General features: G+C 44.1%; 1 protein-coding gene across 1 annotated transcript in view; it reads left to right on the top strand.

The window, feature by feature from the left end:
- Nucleotides 1–205: 205 nt before the first annotated feature.
- MYRFL (myelin regulatory factor like) overlaps nt 206–16,058 on the top strand; it is a 116,336-nt gene continuing 100,483 nt past the window's right edge. The window contains exon 1 of the mRNA XM_036298975.1: nt 206–251. Coding sequence (XP_036154868.1) covers nt 206–251 — 46 coding nt within the window. The remainder of the gene's footprint in view (nt 252–16,058) is intronic.

Below are 16,058 nucleotides of genomic sequence, written 5' to 3'. Positions count from 1 at the left end.
GTTGAATGTCCTCCTGGCTTCACAATCATTTGGAGAACGTAACCATCTCTCTGGGTCTCTGGGCACAACCCGATGCTGAAGACACACTTCCCTCCAACAAAAAGAAAATGAAGGTTTTTCGGGAGCGCTCCTAGCCTGGACTCGCGGGGACAGCTGGACTCCGCTGCTGACAGCCCCGTCGGGGAGGAGGCAGCCCGCCAGCACCATGGAGGTGGAGGGCGAGAGCGAGGCCTTGCAGCAGTTTTTCGAAGGTAAGAGGCCAGTTGCCAACGCAGAGTTCTGGCCCCTGAGAAAGGGCACCGCTCGCTGCCAGGGACGCACCTTCTGCGACTCACCCCCACTTGGCCTTGGAAGACATGCTGTCGTCTTGGCGGCCCTAACATTGAGGTGGGGGTTTATTTGCTGTGTTTGCTGCAAAAATCAATGGTATAGGCAGTGATGTAAAAGCAAAGGCAGGGTTTCCTTCTCATAGCCTACTTTTAAAAAAATCAAGGGTCAGCTTCTCTGTTACTAGTATTTGTGTCCTGTGCTAGACCTTATTCCTTCTGATTCCTTTAGACCTTAAACAGCCTGAAAGAGCAGAGGGAGCCCTCGCCCCTCATTCCCATCTTCATTCTTCACAGCAATTTAAAAACGTGTAACCGGATAATGATTTGCTTTTGAATTAAATATCTTTTTCTCCGAGGGAGAGGCGCGCTGTGGGACATGGCTCGGCAGATTCCATTCCTCCCCAAACCCTGAGAACAGCAGCAGCGCCTCACCTTTAGTCGGGGTGATATTCAGACGGCGGGTCCGTTGAAATGTCAGCAAGGACTGACTCCACGTCGGAGCGGCTTTGGTTTCTTACCAGTTAGCCACGCGCAGACTTCGTGTGAAGGGAACGTGGCCACAGCGTTTACACGTTCCAGGGCGATTCCCGGGGGGGGGGGGGGGGGGGGGGGGGGGGGGGGGGGTGAGAAGAGTGGAGGGCCGGCCTGCTCATTCACAGAAGCCCGTGGGCAGTTAGCAGCATATCGGGAACGTGCTTTTGGAGTTTCTTGTGATTAGTTACGTGTCTGACAAATGCTAGATGTTTACAGGTCGAATGGAACTGACCCAAGGCCGGGCAGTGATGAACACTGAAGAGCAGTCAGACCAAAGAAATGGTGAGATTCTAGGCCCCTAACAGGAGTCAACACAATACGGTAGTTTCTTGGTAGTGGCCTGGATTTTGCCAGAGTGGTGAGAAGAAATGTAAGACCAAGAGATTATTGCGTTATCCCAGCCTGTGAGCCAACCCACCCAGTGTTCTGTCACTGACAGTGTCCAAGTCAGGGTGCCCACCTGGGTCATGCTTGGCGCACAGTAGGCACCCTAATGTTGCTGGGTTGTTATTGCCTGATTTTACATCCTATGTAACTTTCATTCCAGCAGTAGATAGCAAGCTCCAGGCTACAGTTACATCTGCTTTATTTTAGAGAAACCACCAATTCATTTCTACAAATGCAAAGAGTCTACCTGATTTCTTTCCTGATCTGGAGAAGACCTGAAAAGTGTATCCGGTCTACCTTCTTTTTTATGAAAGTGTTATTATACCCAGGATCTTATACGGGGCTTGTTTGTACTATTTTCAGAATTTTCTGGGGATATAGTTTCCATGAGTTCCCTGTGTAGCTTATTACAATACCTGATTATTATAATAGTATCTTTCTTTTTTTTTTTTTTTTTTTAAATATATTTTATTGATTTTTTACAGAGAGGAAGGGAGAGAGATAGAGAGCTAGAAACATCAATCAGCTGCCTCCTGCACATCTCCCACTGGGGATATGCCCGCAACCCAGGTACATGCCCCTGACCGGAATCGAACCTGGGACCTTTCAGTCCGCAGGCCGACGCTCTATCCACTGAGCCAAACCGGTTTCGGCATAATAATAGTATCTTTCTTAACCCAAATCAAACTCTATTGCTCCATGAAGCCTTTTTTTATGAGGGCAGGGAAGTCATTTTTCCCTGGAAAGAGAATAAAATGGTCAGTGTTTTCCTTGTATTATATTTGAGTGAATAGATAGAGAAAATGGTAGACTTTAGGCATAAAAATGGAGGCAATAGATGATGTGATCCCCACCACCTGAAAATTACACAACTAGTTGTCAATTTTTATTACCTACTATTCAGCAAATATTGATCACCTACTGTGTGCCAAGTCCAATAATCACCTCTTTGAAGCTTTTTCCTTAGATTTTAATGATTTCCTTTCTCAAGTATTTCTTAGAATGAGGACAGCAAAACTAGAATGATATTCTGATGAGGAGGGCCAGTTTGCATGTCGTGTTCCTGTAGATATGTCAGTTTCTAAAAAATTGCAATCTTGTATGAAGAATCAAGATCTGAAAATCAAAAAAAGTTTTGGCAATTTGTTACCCACTTGAAAGCTGTTTTTGTTTTTTTTTTTCATTTCCTCAGACTCTTTGTTCTAAGAAACTAAGCTCTAAATAATGTATTTTTCCTTATGAACACTTTTAAAAAAATATATTTTATTGATTTTTTTTACAGAGAGGAAGGGAGAGGGATAGAGAATTAGAAACATCGATGAGAGAGAAACATCAATCAGCTGCTCCTGCACATCTCCTACTGGGGATGTACCCGCAACCAAGGTACATGCTCTTGACCGGAATCAAACCTGGGACCGTTCAGTTGCAGGCCAATGCTCTATCCACTGAACCAAACCGGTTAGGGCTTTTAAAACTATCTGAATTGCCCTGGCAGACACCAAGGTTGCAGGTTTGATCCCTGGTCAGAGCACATACAAGAATCAACCAATGAATGCATACATAAGTGAAACAAAAAGTTGATGTCTCTCTCTCTCTCACCTTCCTCTCTCTCTAAAATCAATCAATCAATCAATCAAATTTTTAAAAATATCTACATTGACAATACCATCCTAAATTAATGGCCTTAATTGTCAAAGCCATTGAGATCTTAGTTTATTTTAAAGTTCTAAATATGACCTTACATTCTCAATTTGCTTTCTTATGGGTATTTCTTTTGGACTACTTTGGTATCAGAGGACTCATCTTTTATTCCCATGCTTTTTAGAATCATTTAAAAACTGCCTTGAGAAGAGTCTTTTGTTATTCATTATATTTAATCTTGAAAGAGGAAATTTTCTGAATTGTTGAGAAGCTATTTAATCTTGAAAGAGGAAATTTTCTGAGTTGTTGAGAAGCTATTTAGCTTATTCTCTTTGTAATGTCCTGAAGTAGGTTTTCAAATGTTTTTTGACTGATCATGAAAGCAAAAAAGGAGATTCCTGCCCTGACTGAGAGGAGTGTGAAGAACTAGTAGAGAGGCTTCAGGGGGGAAAGCAGAATTGTTGAGTTGAAGAGAGATGCAGCTTGGAAAAGTGCCTATGTGGTGTCTGTGTATAGTAGACAATAATATTTATAGAATAAGTGAATGAAAGAATTGTGCAAAGGACTATTTTATGCAACAAATAGCTATTAAACTTAAACTCTAGATGCAGAGAACCAGGCAAGTTCAAATATAGGAAGAGGAAAACTTGTGCAGTAGCAGAAAGATCCAGTGAATAGAACAAAAAGAGGCTGCTGAGACCTAGTGTTGCCAGTGGAAAGCCTCAGGTTCCATCATTACCAGAGATAAAATAGTTAATGCCTTGAGTGGGCCCTGTATGTTATTTCTGCAGGTGTGAAGCCAGCTCTGATTGGTTGATGTTCCTGAATCACTGTGAGAGTGATCAGAAGCTCTGAATAGTGAAACAGTACCAGGATTGGCCATGGGCAAGATTGTCTTGTGGATAAAGGATATCTTTGGCCTCAGACCAGTCTCTCAATTCTTCATCTTCCCTTCACTTTGGGACCAGCACTTTCCTACCCTCTCAGACAACCAGCACCTTTATGGTCTCTTCCTTCTGTCCCAGTAAAACCTGAGCTTGCTCAGAAGGTACAAACAGCAAGTGACCTCCCACCTTACATTTCCATAGAGTCTTGTATTCCAGGCGCTTTCGTAGAACGCAAAGTTGTTTTGATTAAATGAGTCAAGAAAAGTTACCTTCTCTAAGGGTAGGTTCGGTTGATCTCTAATGGTAGAATTTTATTTTATTTTTTTGATTAAATAATAACTTATCTAACATTTAGTGTGGCCCAAAATTGGCCAAGATAAAGTCAGAAAACATTTTAGCCAGGAGACTTAAAAAGACAAACACAACAAACTGACAGTACCACCTGGGTAACTCTCGGCCCTGAGGTTTGATAATGTCAATTTTTATTCTATTGTTGCCCATTATCTTCATGTGTCATGCTGGATGTAATCGGATGGTGGCATTTTAGACGTCATGTTGCATCTGAGCATCTCTGAAATGATCTTGAGGCAGAAGCTCCTTGTTTATTAGTGAGGCTGCCTCTGCTTCTGTGTGGAGACAGCATGGACTTTCCCAGGAGACTGAGAACGAGAACATGCCAAGGACAAGCCTGCCAGATCATGCAAGCGGTTTGGGATTATCTGAGCATTTCTCTCTGATGTGCGCAGGTGGTTAGAAACTACGTTGCCATGGCACAAAGCATCACAACAAAGGTGTGGGCTTGGTGCCACTGAGAAGCAATCCCTTTTCTTCTTTCATGCTGGGATCCCCAAGGAGAGGCGATTTAATTAGAATTTAACATGTGCCCTGAGTAGGTCAGAGCTAAACCCCGTCCCCTGCAAATACCCTGCATTGGAGACCTGCCAGGATTATCACCATCTCTAGGGAATCCTGGAACCAAACCACCATGACAGACCCTCTGGAAGGAGGCTCCTGAGAGGAGGCTCCACCAACTTCTTTGGGGGTACTGATGTTGTCATCTTTTCAATTTCAGAGTGAGAATTAGGTTTCTGGAAGACTCCACAAGGTCTTGGAAGCTACACTTTCAACATATAAGCAATTTTGGAAAATATAGATAACTTAAAACAAGAGAATTGTTTTCACTGTAATATGACCATCTATATATATAAAGAGCCAGGGGCCGTCACATCTGAAACAACCGAACGAATGACCAAACAGGCTGAGTGGGGCCACCAGGCCGGCGGGGGGTTAGTGAGGGACGACCAAATGACTAAACACCAAGCTGTGTGGGGTGACCAGGCCGGCAGTGAGGGGTGACTAGGCTGGCAGAGGGGGCCGTAAGGGGTGACCATGCGGGTGGTGGTGGGGAAGTTGGGGGCGACCAGGCCGGCAGGGCGAGCAGTTAGGGGCAATCGGGCAGGCAGGCAAGTGAGCAGTTAGGAGCCAGCAGTCCCAGATTTCGAGAGGGATGTCCGACTGCTAGTTTAGGCCCCATCCCACAGGGGTCCTAGATTAGAAGAGGGGAAGGCCAGGCTGAGGGATCTCCCCCACCCCCCTGCACGAATTTTGTGCATGGGGCCTCTAGTCTATATATATAAAAGCCTAATATGCAAAGAGTCCCCTTGGGAGTTTGACCGACTGGGAGTTTGATTGCTTGCTATGACATGCACTGACCTCCAGGGGACAGTGAAGAATGAAGGAAGGCCCTGGCCGGCAGCCAGCAGCTGGGGAAGGGAGGCCCCAACCAGCAGCAGGCAGCCGCTAGGGACCCTACCCATCCACAAATTTTGTGCACTGGGCCTCTAGTTTACTGATAACAGCTGTTCACAGTTTGGTGTCAATTTTGTGTGTGTGTTTTTAAAACAAAAATGGGATTATACTATATTTTGATAATGAACTTTTTTATGGAATAGAGAGTGAATATCTCTTCATATAATTACTTATTCATCAATAACAATGGCAAAATCTGGCCTGCAGCATGGTTTTGTAAACAAAGTTTTATTGGGATGCACTCATTCATTAACAGATTACCTATGGCTGCTTTGATGCTATGATGGCAGAGCTGAGTGGTAGCAACAGAGACCACTCAGAATCGAAAACATTTGTTATCTGGCTCTTTATGAAAAAATATTTGCTAACCCTTGTTCTAGAACCCAATTAATAATAATTGTTATTTATTGAGGATTTACGATGTACTGGGTATAGAATCATAGTCATCCTGTGTGTGAATCCTGGCTCTGCTTTTTACTACCTCTGGGATGATGGATAAGTAAACCTCTGCAGGTCTTAGTTTTCTTATTTTTAAAATGGGGATAATTGTATTTTCTCATAAAGTGGTTGTAAAGTGCTATGCCTGGCACAGAAAGCTCAGTAAGTGTTAGTTATTGTTATTCTCATTGTTACTTTATTATCATTTCCTTTGTTTAGCATCAAAGAAGCCTTGTGAAGGATTTTTTTAAAATTATATTTTATTGATTTTTTACAGAGAGCAATGGAGAGGGATAGAGAGTTAGAAACATCGATGAGAGAGAAACATCGATCAGCTGCCTCCTGCACACTTCCTATTGGGTATGTGCCCGCAACCAAGGTACATGCCCTTGACCGGAATCAAACCTGGGACCCTTGAGTCCGCAGGCCAATGCTCTATCCACTGAGCCAAACCGGTTAGGGCTTGTGAAGGATTTTTATATTCCTGAGAAAAACACAAGGCCAACAGAAGTTAAATAACTTACTTCAGGGTCATCCAGGTAGTAAGTGGCTGTGAGGTCATCCTTTATTCCTTTCCTTTGCTTATTCCATCAGCCAGTTGAAATGAGCCAGATGCTGCCCCAATGGGTAGAGATCCAGTGGTGACCAAGTAGTGTCCTTGCCCTAAAGCCGCTCCTCCTTTGGAAGGAGGAAGCTCAAGGAAGAAGACAATAAAGAGATAAGCAAATAAATACGTTGATTTTAGATTGTCATTAATTATGAAGAAAATAAAACCAAATACTGGTGGAGACTGATGTAGGGAGGAAGAGTGGGTTACTAAGGTAAGGCAATCATGAAAGGCTTCTGAGAAGGAGACATTCAAACTGAGGCCTGAGTAATGACTGGGAGCAAGGTACCCATCAGTCATCATCCATCATCCATTGGAAGAGCATTCCAGACAATGGGAACACCTGAGCTTGGAGAGGCCAGGCAAGGGTGGAGTAGGGTGAGGGGGCAATGGCAGGAGCAGGGGACAGTATTGAGTGAAAGTGGTGGGAGTGATGTCAGAGTTTGGCTTTTTATTCCTAGTGTGACAGGAAACCAGTGGAGAGTTTTAAGCCATACAAGCAAGACTTGCAGATGAATGGAATATGGGAGTGAGGAAGGCTGAGGAATTAGAGATGATGCCTACTAGGTATTGGCATCAATATTGGTGAATGTTGGTTCAATTTGATTTGGCTTCTGCCTTGACTTACTCTTATGAATTTTTTCCTAATTTCTTGATCACATTAAAAATCTTCATCCCATTGCCTAGCTAGTGTGGCTCAGTGGTTGAGCATTAACCCATGAACTGGGAGATCATGGTTCGATTCCGGTCAGGGCACATGCCTCGGTTGGGAGCTTGATCTTTAGTAGGGGGTGTGCAGGAGGCACCTGATTGATGATTCTCTATCATCACTGATGTTTCTAGCTCTCTTCCCTTCTCTCTTTCTCTCTCTGAAATCAAGAAGAAGAAAAAAAGAGGGAAAGATATGTAAAAAAAACAAAAAACTTTCAACCTCTCACCCTCCTGGCATTCTCTCTAGGCTTTGTCACCATCACCCATTGTTCACTCATGGAAACACTCCCTTGTTTGATTCCATGGCATCTTCCTTTCTGGGTTCCATTCAGCATCTCTGTGTCCTCTCAGGCTCTTCCAGGAGTTCACCTTCCTCCTCTGATACCTAAGAGTCCTATTTCAGAAACTCTTTTATTTGAGCACCTAAGCTTATCCTGAATGGTTTCATTTATTCCCATGGATCAGCATTTCCCAAACTCTATTGTCCAGCCCCAGACCCATATTTACAGCTGCTTAAAGTACTATGTATGTGTATGGGTGTCCCTCAGTTTCCCCAAATCAACACATTCAAAGTGGAACTCATTATCCTTTGCCTCCTTGCCTTTATTCTCCACTTCCTCCTGTATTCTCTTCACCCTCCAACAAACCTCCCAAATTAGAAAGGAAGGTGTCACTCTTGACAACTCCTCTTATACTCATAGCTAATCATTGCTGCAGTCTGTTGTTTCAACCTCAGAAATGTCTTTCAGTTGTAACCTGCCCTTCATCTGAAAGGTCATCTCTTGCTAGAGCCTCCTAAGTTCTCTCCTGTGCTAATCACCTTCCATTCACTTTTGGCTCAGAAGGATGCCATTGTTTAAACATTTCTGTTGACTCTCCATTGCCTGAGCTTAGCATGAAGGTCCCAATGTAACATCCCAGGCATCCTTATCTCCGGGAACTGCCCCGTAATCACATCTGTTAGAGGCAGTTTGATGTAACTGGTTCACAGCATGTTCCAGGGCCAGAGTTCTAATCTTGACTCTGCCCCTTGATAGCTGTGATCTTGGGCAAGTTACTTAATCTCTCTGTACCTCAGTTCTTTATCTGTAAAATTGGGTTAATATCAGGATCTATCTAACTGGGCTAAGGTGAAGGTTAAATTACTCAATATGCATAAGGTTCAGGACAATACCTCAATTACTATGTGTCTGTTACTATCATCATAGATATTATTATTATCTATCCGCCAGGTACACTTTTCATGGTTCCTTGAAAATACCCTGCCCTTTCGTAACATTGGGTCTTTGACTGTGCCTTTTGCCCAGAATGCACTTTCCTACTTCATCTAGCAAACTTCCGTGGGCAAAGTTAGAAGCAAAATTCTCCATGCTTCTATAACACTTCGCCCATACCTTTGATGTGCACCCTTCACATCGAAGTTTAATTTATGTGTTTACATATCTGTCTCCCACAGAAGACAATTAATTCCAGCTAGGTAAGGATCTGACTTTCATCATCTTTGCAGGCTTAGTTAGGGTCTTGAATGTAGAGTTACTAACTAACTAACTACCTAACTAACTAACTTGAATACATGTTAAGTGAATAAGATTCCTGACCACAAAGCAGGGCCTTATTGGCATTATATAAAGGTTTGTGCTCCTTCTCTTATAGATATTTTACTCTCAGAATCAACTCGGGAGCAAGTCAGCTCCTCAGCAATGTTTTTATGTAGATTACTTCTGGATCTGGGACACATAGTCGTGATCTTCCCCCAGGAGTGGTACGTCTGTTTCTTTATCAGCAGGAAAGGAATAAAGAATGGAAGTGGTGTGCGCAGTAGGACACATGGCAGAGATGCTAACTGAGGGCGGAGGAATTAAAAATCCAAGTCCATACCTGAGAGGTTCAGGCTGCAACTCAAACCGGGTTATGACCTGAGAGTCAGCATCAAAGCTTGTGAGTCATCAGGAGATGTTAGGAGTCAAACAGAGGAGTGGAAGCTCTAGCCCTGAGCAAATGTAGAGGTCCAGGCACTAGGACACTAGTCAAGTTTGGAGGAATGATCACGGAGATTGTCTGATCACAGTGATCTCAGCTGAATTTGATAGGACAGCCACATCAGTTCTAGAAATCGGGCACTATTACAAACCACACACCTTAACCCTGAGCTCCTGACTCCAGCCTGCACGGATGGTGATGACTGACATGGCGTTGGAGCACAGGCTTTGTCAGAGCACTGCGTGGTGCAAGGCAAAAATCTCTAGAGCAGTGGTTCTCAACCTTCCAAATGCCTCAACCCTTTAATACAGTTCCTCATGTTGTGGTGACCCCTAACCATAAAATTATTTTCGTTGCTACTTCATAACTGTAATTTTTCTACTGTAAACAATATCCTATCTAATAAAAGAGAAACATGGTAATTGGCGTACGACCACTACCCTTCCCATTGGCTAATCAGGGAGATATGCAAATTAACTGCCAGCCAAGATGGCGGCCGGCAGCCAGGCAGCTTGAAACTAACATGAGACTTGCTTGCTTCAGTGATGGAGGACTCCAACGTTCCCCGCCTGCCGCTGCAGGCCTCTGAGCTGGCAGTTTGAAACATAGTTACAAAAATAGAAGCTAAACAAAACCCCAGAAACCAGCTTTCAGCTAGCCAGGATCTCAGAGCTGGAGCTGATACAGAGTTTCGATTGTAGAACCTAAACAAACCAGATACCTGCTTTCAGGAGCAGAGGCCTAAGAGCTGGAGCCTCAGAGCTAAAGATGGCTCAGAATAAAAAAAAGAAAAAGAAAAAAAGGAGCAGTTGGGGGCATCAGTCCCAGCCTGAAAACAGCCCTCAGTCCCTCACCCAGACTGGCCAAGCACCCCAGTGGGGACCCCCCACCCTGAAGGGTGTGTGACCAGCTGCAAACAGCCATCATCCCCTCATCCAGGCTGGCCAGGCACCCCAGTGGGGACCCCCACCCTGATCTGGGACACCCTTCAGGGCAAACCAGCCAGCCCCCACCCATGCACCAGGCCTCTATTCTATATAGTAAAAGGGTAATATGTCTCCCAGCACCGGGATCAGCGGAGCTGCGAGGTCTCCCGGCACCGGGATCAGCATGACAGGGGGCAGCGCCCAAACCCCCTGATCGCCCTGTGGCTCTGTGTGTGACAGGGGGCAGGGCCACAACCTCCATATTGGCCCTGCTCTGTTCCTGACAGGGGAAGGCGCCCCAACCCCCTGATCGGCCCTGCTCTGTGCCTGATAGGGGGGAGCTCCCCAACCTCTTGATCGCCCTGAGGCTCTGTGTGTGACAGGGTGCGGTGCCCCAACCCCCCCATCCCACAGGCCCTGCTCTGTGATGGGGTCGAGCCATAACCTCCCCATCGGCCCTGCCCTGAGTGTGAGAGTGGTGGTGCCCCAACCCCCTGATCGGCCCTGCTCTGTGGGTGATAGAGGGCGACGCCCCAACCCCCTGATCCACCCTGCTCTGTGCGTGACAGGGGGGAGCTCCCCAACCCCCTGATGGGCCCTGCTCTGTGCATGACAGGGGGGAGCTCTCCAACCCCCTGATTGGCCCTGCTCTGTGCATGACAGGGGGTGGCGCCGCAACCTCTCCCATCGACCCTGCCTTGAGTGTGACAGGGGGCTGTGCCCCAACCCCCCAATCGGCCCTACCCTGAGCGTGACTGAGGGTGGCATCGCAACCTCCCAATCCGCCCTGCTCTGTGCATGACAGGGGGCGGCGCCCCAATTCCCCAGTCGGCCCTGCTCTGAGCCCGACCAGGGGCTGCACCTAGGGATAAGGCCTGCTCTCTGCCACCTGGGAGCAGGCCTAAGCCAGCAGGTTGTTATCTCCCGAGGGGTCCCAGACTGCGAGAGGGCACAGGCCAGGCTGAAGGAACCCCCTCCCCCCTGAGTGCACAAATTTTTGTGCACTGGGCCTCTAGTGTAATTATATATTTGTTTTCCAATGGTCTTAGGCAACCCCTGTGAAAGGGTCGTTCGACCCCCAAAGGGGTTGCGACCCACAGGTTGAGAACCGCTGCTCTAGAGGGAATGGAGGCATCTGGGTGAGTGTGCTCACAGGTGCAGTAGACAGTATTAACTCTCAACAGTAGTTAGAGCACAGCTTACCCTGGGTTCAAATCCCACCTCTCCTGAGGATTTAAGATACTGCTTTGGTAAATGACTTGCCCCTCTGAGACTGTTTCCTGTCTATCAAATGAAGTAGGTAAACTTAATAGGAGAGGAATGTGAGTTAAATAAGATGATGTATACATGTTTAATGAATAAGATTCTTGACCACAAAGAATCTGCTAACATACAGTTATTGCCCAATGAAGTGGTATTGTCAGTGTTCTATAGTAAAGACAAATGTTTATTTTTTTAAAGGAACTCCCTGAAGCAACCATCAGTAAGAAAACCACTACCATTTAATGAACACTTGACTTTCTGTAGGACATTGTATTAAGACCTTTAGCTGTATTAATTCTTAATTTGCACAACAAAATGAACAGGCAGATAATATTATCACCATTTTAGAGATGAAGAAACAGAAATTCAGAGAAGGTTTGTACCTTGCCTGAGGTAGCACAGCTATTGTGCTTCAGAGCTTGGAGTTGGACAAAAGTCTCTCTTTCTCCAAAGGCCTGTGCTCCTAGACACTGTGCAGGGTCTTCTAAACAGGTTGCAAGGGAACATCTGTAGAGTAACTGTGGAACTTAGGACTCCTGTTAAAATAACCGGGGCTGTGTGTGTGTGTGTGTGTGAGAGAGAGAGAGACAATTTGCATGTAATTCCATTCTATAGATGAAATTATTCTGGACTGCTAGCAGTTGGTACCATCTGGCATTTTTTGGCAAAGCCCAGCTCTAGCACCGTAAGATGAGGTGTTCGTGGTTAAACGACAATGGTTTATGTTCATGGAGCAAAGAGCTACAGAAACTCAAAAGATAAGGCTACTAATAAGAATGCAAAGATCTGCTTGGGGCATAACACAAATCCATAGCGGGAACTGAGGCAGCTGGGTTTACTTGGAAGTGTAGTAGAAAATAACTCTCAATCTTGTCCTTTTTGGTAACCAGACTCGGGACAAAAAGCCCAGAAATATTGTACCCTGATATTTGATTAGCAGCATAAGAAACAATTGGCATACACAGCAATGGAAAGTAGTGTGTTTTAAGAAGAACCTCATATACTTTGATAGTTGGAAATACTGTCACTCCCATAGGATTAATCTGATTAATATCCTCAAATATCAGGAGCCGAGAAATATGCTTCCTGGGAATCTCTATGGTGTGTGATTGATGGCCTCGGCCTTGGTTCAGGCAGACCTGGGTTTGAATCCTGGTTTCTCTGTTTCTTCATTTTTCAGCATTGGGTCAATTATAAAAGTTTCAGTTTTCTTCATCTGTAAAGTAGGGATAATAATGCCTACCTCTTAGGTGTGTGAGGGTTAATGGTAAAATGCAGAAATGATGAATTAAATGATAGTTATTGATCTTTAGTATAACATTTGCAAGTATGAAGGAACCAAATTGCTTGCTTTATTCTGAAACAAGAACAAGTACAAGCTACATATACAGGGTGTCCTGAGGTAGCACAGCTATTGTGCTTCAGAGCTTGGAGTTGGACAAAAGTCTCTCTTTCTCCAAAGGCCTGTGCTCCTAGACACTGTGCAGGGTCTTCTAAACAGGTTGCAAGGGAACATCTGTAGAGTAACTGTGGAACTGTGTAAGCTCTCAATTACTTCTGCGTTGTTCTTTGTTGTTGCTGTTGTTTTTGTCCGTGGATAATCAGTAAGGGCTGAAATTAAAAAAAGAATAGAAAGAATATATTATTATTTGAAATCCTGTAAAGTATTCTAATACAGCTTATAGTTTTAAAAGCTCTTAAAAATATGATGGAAATAATGTATACAGTACTCACTTTAACAGCTGACAACTCAATTGGTGTTTCTTTCTTTTCAGATTTAACCCATTGGGATTTATAATGGCAGCCAAAGTTGTATATACTTTGGGGGACACCATATATCTCAACACATTTCTTTCTCAAAGAAACACTCTAGACTCCAGGGAGTTATTATAACTTTTACATGTTCACAGTCATTCCAGAGTCTTTATAATCATAAAATCCATTTATAGCCTTTAGTTGCCAAGCAACAAAGGACAAAGTACTGAGCATTTCCATTTATTGCAGGGGAAAAAAGGTTCAGCTTTTCCAAATTAGTCCTGAAATCAAGAAAAGACAGACAGGGAAACTTAATACCATGGTTCCAGGGTTAGTGGCATTCCCTGTTTGGGGGTAGAATCAAAGCTGAAAGGGTACATTGTCATTATAGCTCTAGGCTATTCAGAAACAGGGCTTATATTCTGTGCTGCTCTCACTGTAAGAGAACTAGTCCTTTGATCTCTTAATGGTCTTTTGGGAAAGGCTGGGGTGATGCAACATACAGATGAGAAATATTACGTGAAGACCTTGGTAACCACTGGCCTCAAACAGGTCATTCAACCACACACTGGCAGGGGTGGGGAACTGGCTGTGCGGCACATCACTGAACTAAATTCTTCACTTCTTTGGAAGGTGTGTTGATGTAAGAATGTCCAAAACTGCCGAGAATTTTTATGAGTTTATTTGAGCCAAACTGATGACAGACTCTGGGGAGCCAGATCTCTAATGCTCCAGAGATGAACAGCTTTACAGCTTCTTTTGTGCATTTGAAATTAAGGAGGGAAGTGAGGAAGATTACGTGGAGGTGGGAGAAAGCAAGGTCGGGTTGGATTACGGAACTGTTAACGAGATTATTTGCCCTCCTGTGGGTGGTTACCACTTATTTCGAAGGTGCACAGAAACAATGGACAGGTCTTGTTTAAGGCAAAGATAAGCCTCTTGGTAAAGAAGTTGTATGCCTGGGGCAGGACCTGCCCAGATCACCCTGTGTCTTTACTTTCCATAGAACCCCTTTTTTCTCCACAAGTATCAAAGCTCTCAATTACTTCTGCGTTGTTCTTTGTTGTTGCTGTTGTTTTTGTCCGTGGATAATCAGTAAGGGCTGAAATTAAAAAAAGAATAGAAAGAATATATTATTATTTGAAATCCTGTAAAGTATTCTAATACAGCTTATAGTTTTAAAAGCTCTTAAAAATATGATGGAAACCTTTTTTTTTTTTTTTTTTTTTTTTACATAGCTCTTTCTCTATTCATGCGTATTAAAACAGTGCAAAAGCAGATTATCTTTGCCCTGACCGGTTTTGCTCAGTGGATAGAGCATTGGCCTGCGGACCGAAGGGTCCTGGGTTCAATTCCGGTCAAGGGCATGTACCTTGGTTGTGAGCACATCCTCAGTAGGGGGTGTGCAGGAGGCAGCTGATCGATGTTTCTAACTCTCCCTCTCCCTTCCTCTCTGTAAAAAATCAATAAAAAAAATATATTTTTTAAAAGCAGATTATCTTTTTTTAAATGTTTAATCAGCTTTACTCAAGATAGCCAAAAACTGCCCTGGCTGGTTTGCTCTGTGGTTAGAGCGTTGGCCCTGGGACTGAAAGATTGCAAGTTCAATTCCCCATCAAAGCATGTACCTCGGTTGCAGACTTGATCCCTGGCCCTAGTTGGGGCACATGTGGGAGGCAACCAGTCAATGTATCTCACTCACATTGATGTTTCTCTCTCCCCCCCACACCTCCTCTCTAAAAAAAACAATGGAAAAAAATATCCTCGGGTGAGAATTTAAAAAAAAAGAAGCTAGCCCCAAACTAAAACAACCCAAGTTTTCATTAAGAAAAAAATGAACAAATTATGCATATTCATACAATAAAATACTCAACTATAAAAAATAAACTAGTGATTGGTAACATAACGCCATGGATGAATTTTAAAATTTTTATGTTTACAATTTTACAAAATAGTGTTCTGAAATATACTAAAGAGCATCTACTTATGATTCTATTATGCTTGATTCAAGAATAGGTAAAACCAAGCTATGATGACAGAAATCAGAACAGCAGTTCCAGAGGCAGATTTCTGGAAAAGGTTGTGAGTCACCTTTCTGAGGTCAGAGAGTTTCTTGGTTGGAATTTGATTCCCCTGGTCCTCATATGCATTCTGCCTGTGCGGTGGGACTCTATAGATGCAAATAGCAAAGACAATGATCCTTTTTCTCTCTCCTTGTTGGGTTAAGAAAGCTTTGAAACAAATCTACGAAGTCACATAACATATTTTAAATGCAGGAAGAGGCACAAAGGACCCTGACAAATGTTCCTATGTAATAAAAGGCTAATATGCAAATTGTCCCCTTGGGAGTTCGACCACTCTCTATGATGCACACTGACCACAAGGGGGCAGTGTGGAATGAAGGAAGACCCTGGCCAGCAGCCAGCAGCCAGCAGCTGGGGAAAGAAGGCCCCGGCTGGCAGCCAGAAGGCCCCCATTGGCCCTGATCGCCAGCCAGGCCTAGGAACCTTATCCCTACAAGAATTTTGTGCACAAGGCTTCTAGTTTCTTATAAATCCTACATAGTAACAGCTAGTCAAAGGCTCTTCTGCTGAGAGTAAATGTTCTTTGGGACAATTTTGTGTGTGAATATAAAAGAATAAGATCTAGCTGTTAGCATGACTAGGCTGATTCCAACTGATCAGAAGAGAGGCACTTTAAAGTCTATAATTCACACATCTCAAGAAGTGTGCCACCCTAACCAGTTTGGCTCAGTGGATAGAGCATTGGCCTGCGGACTCAAGGGTCCCAG

The sequence above is a fragment of the Myotis myotis genome, unplaced genomic scaffold (genome assembly GCF_014108235.1).
Source record: "Myotis myotis isolate mMyoMyo1 unplaced genomic scaffold, mMyoMyo1.p scaffold_m19_p_3, whole genome shotgun sequence".
Lineage (NCBI taxonomy): Eukaryota > Metazoa > Chordata > Mammalia > Chiroptera > Vespertilionidae > Myotis > Myotis myotis.
This window is presented reverse-complemented; position numbering and strand designations above follow the sequence as displayed.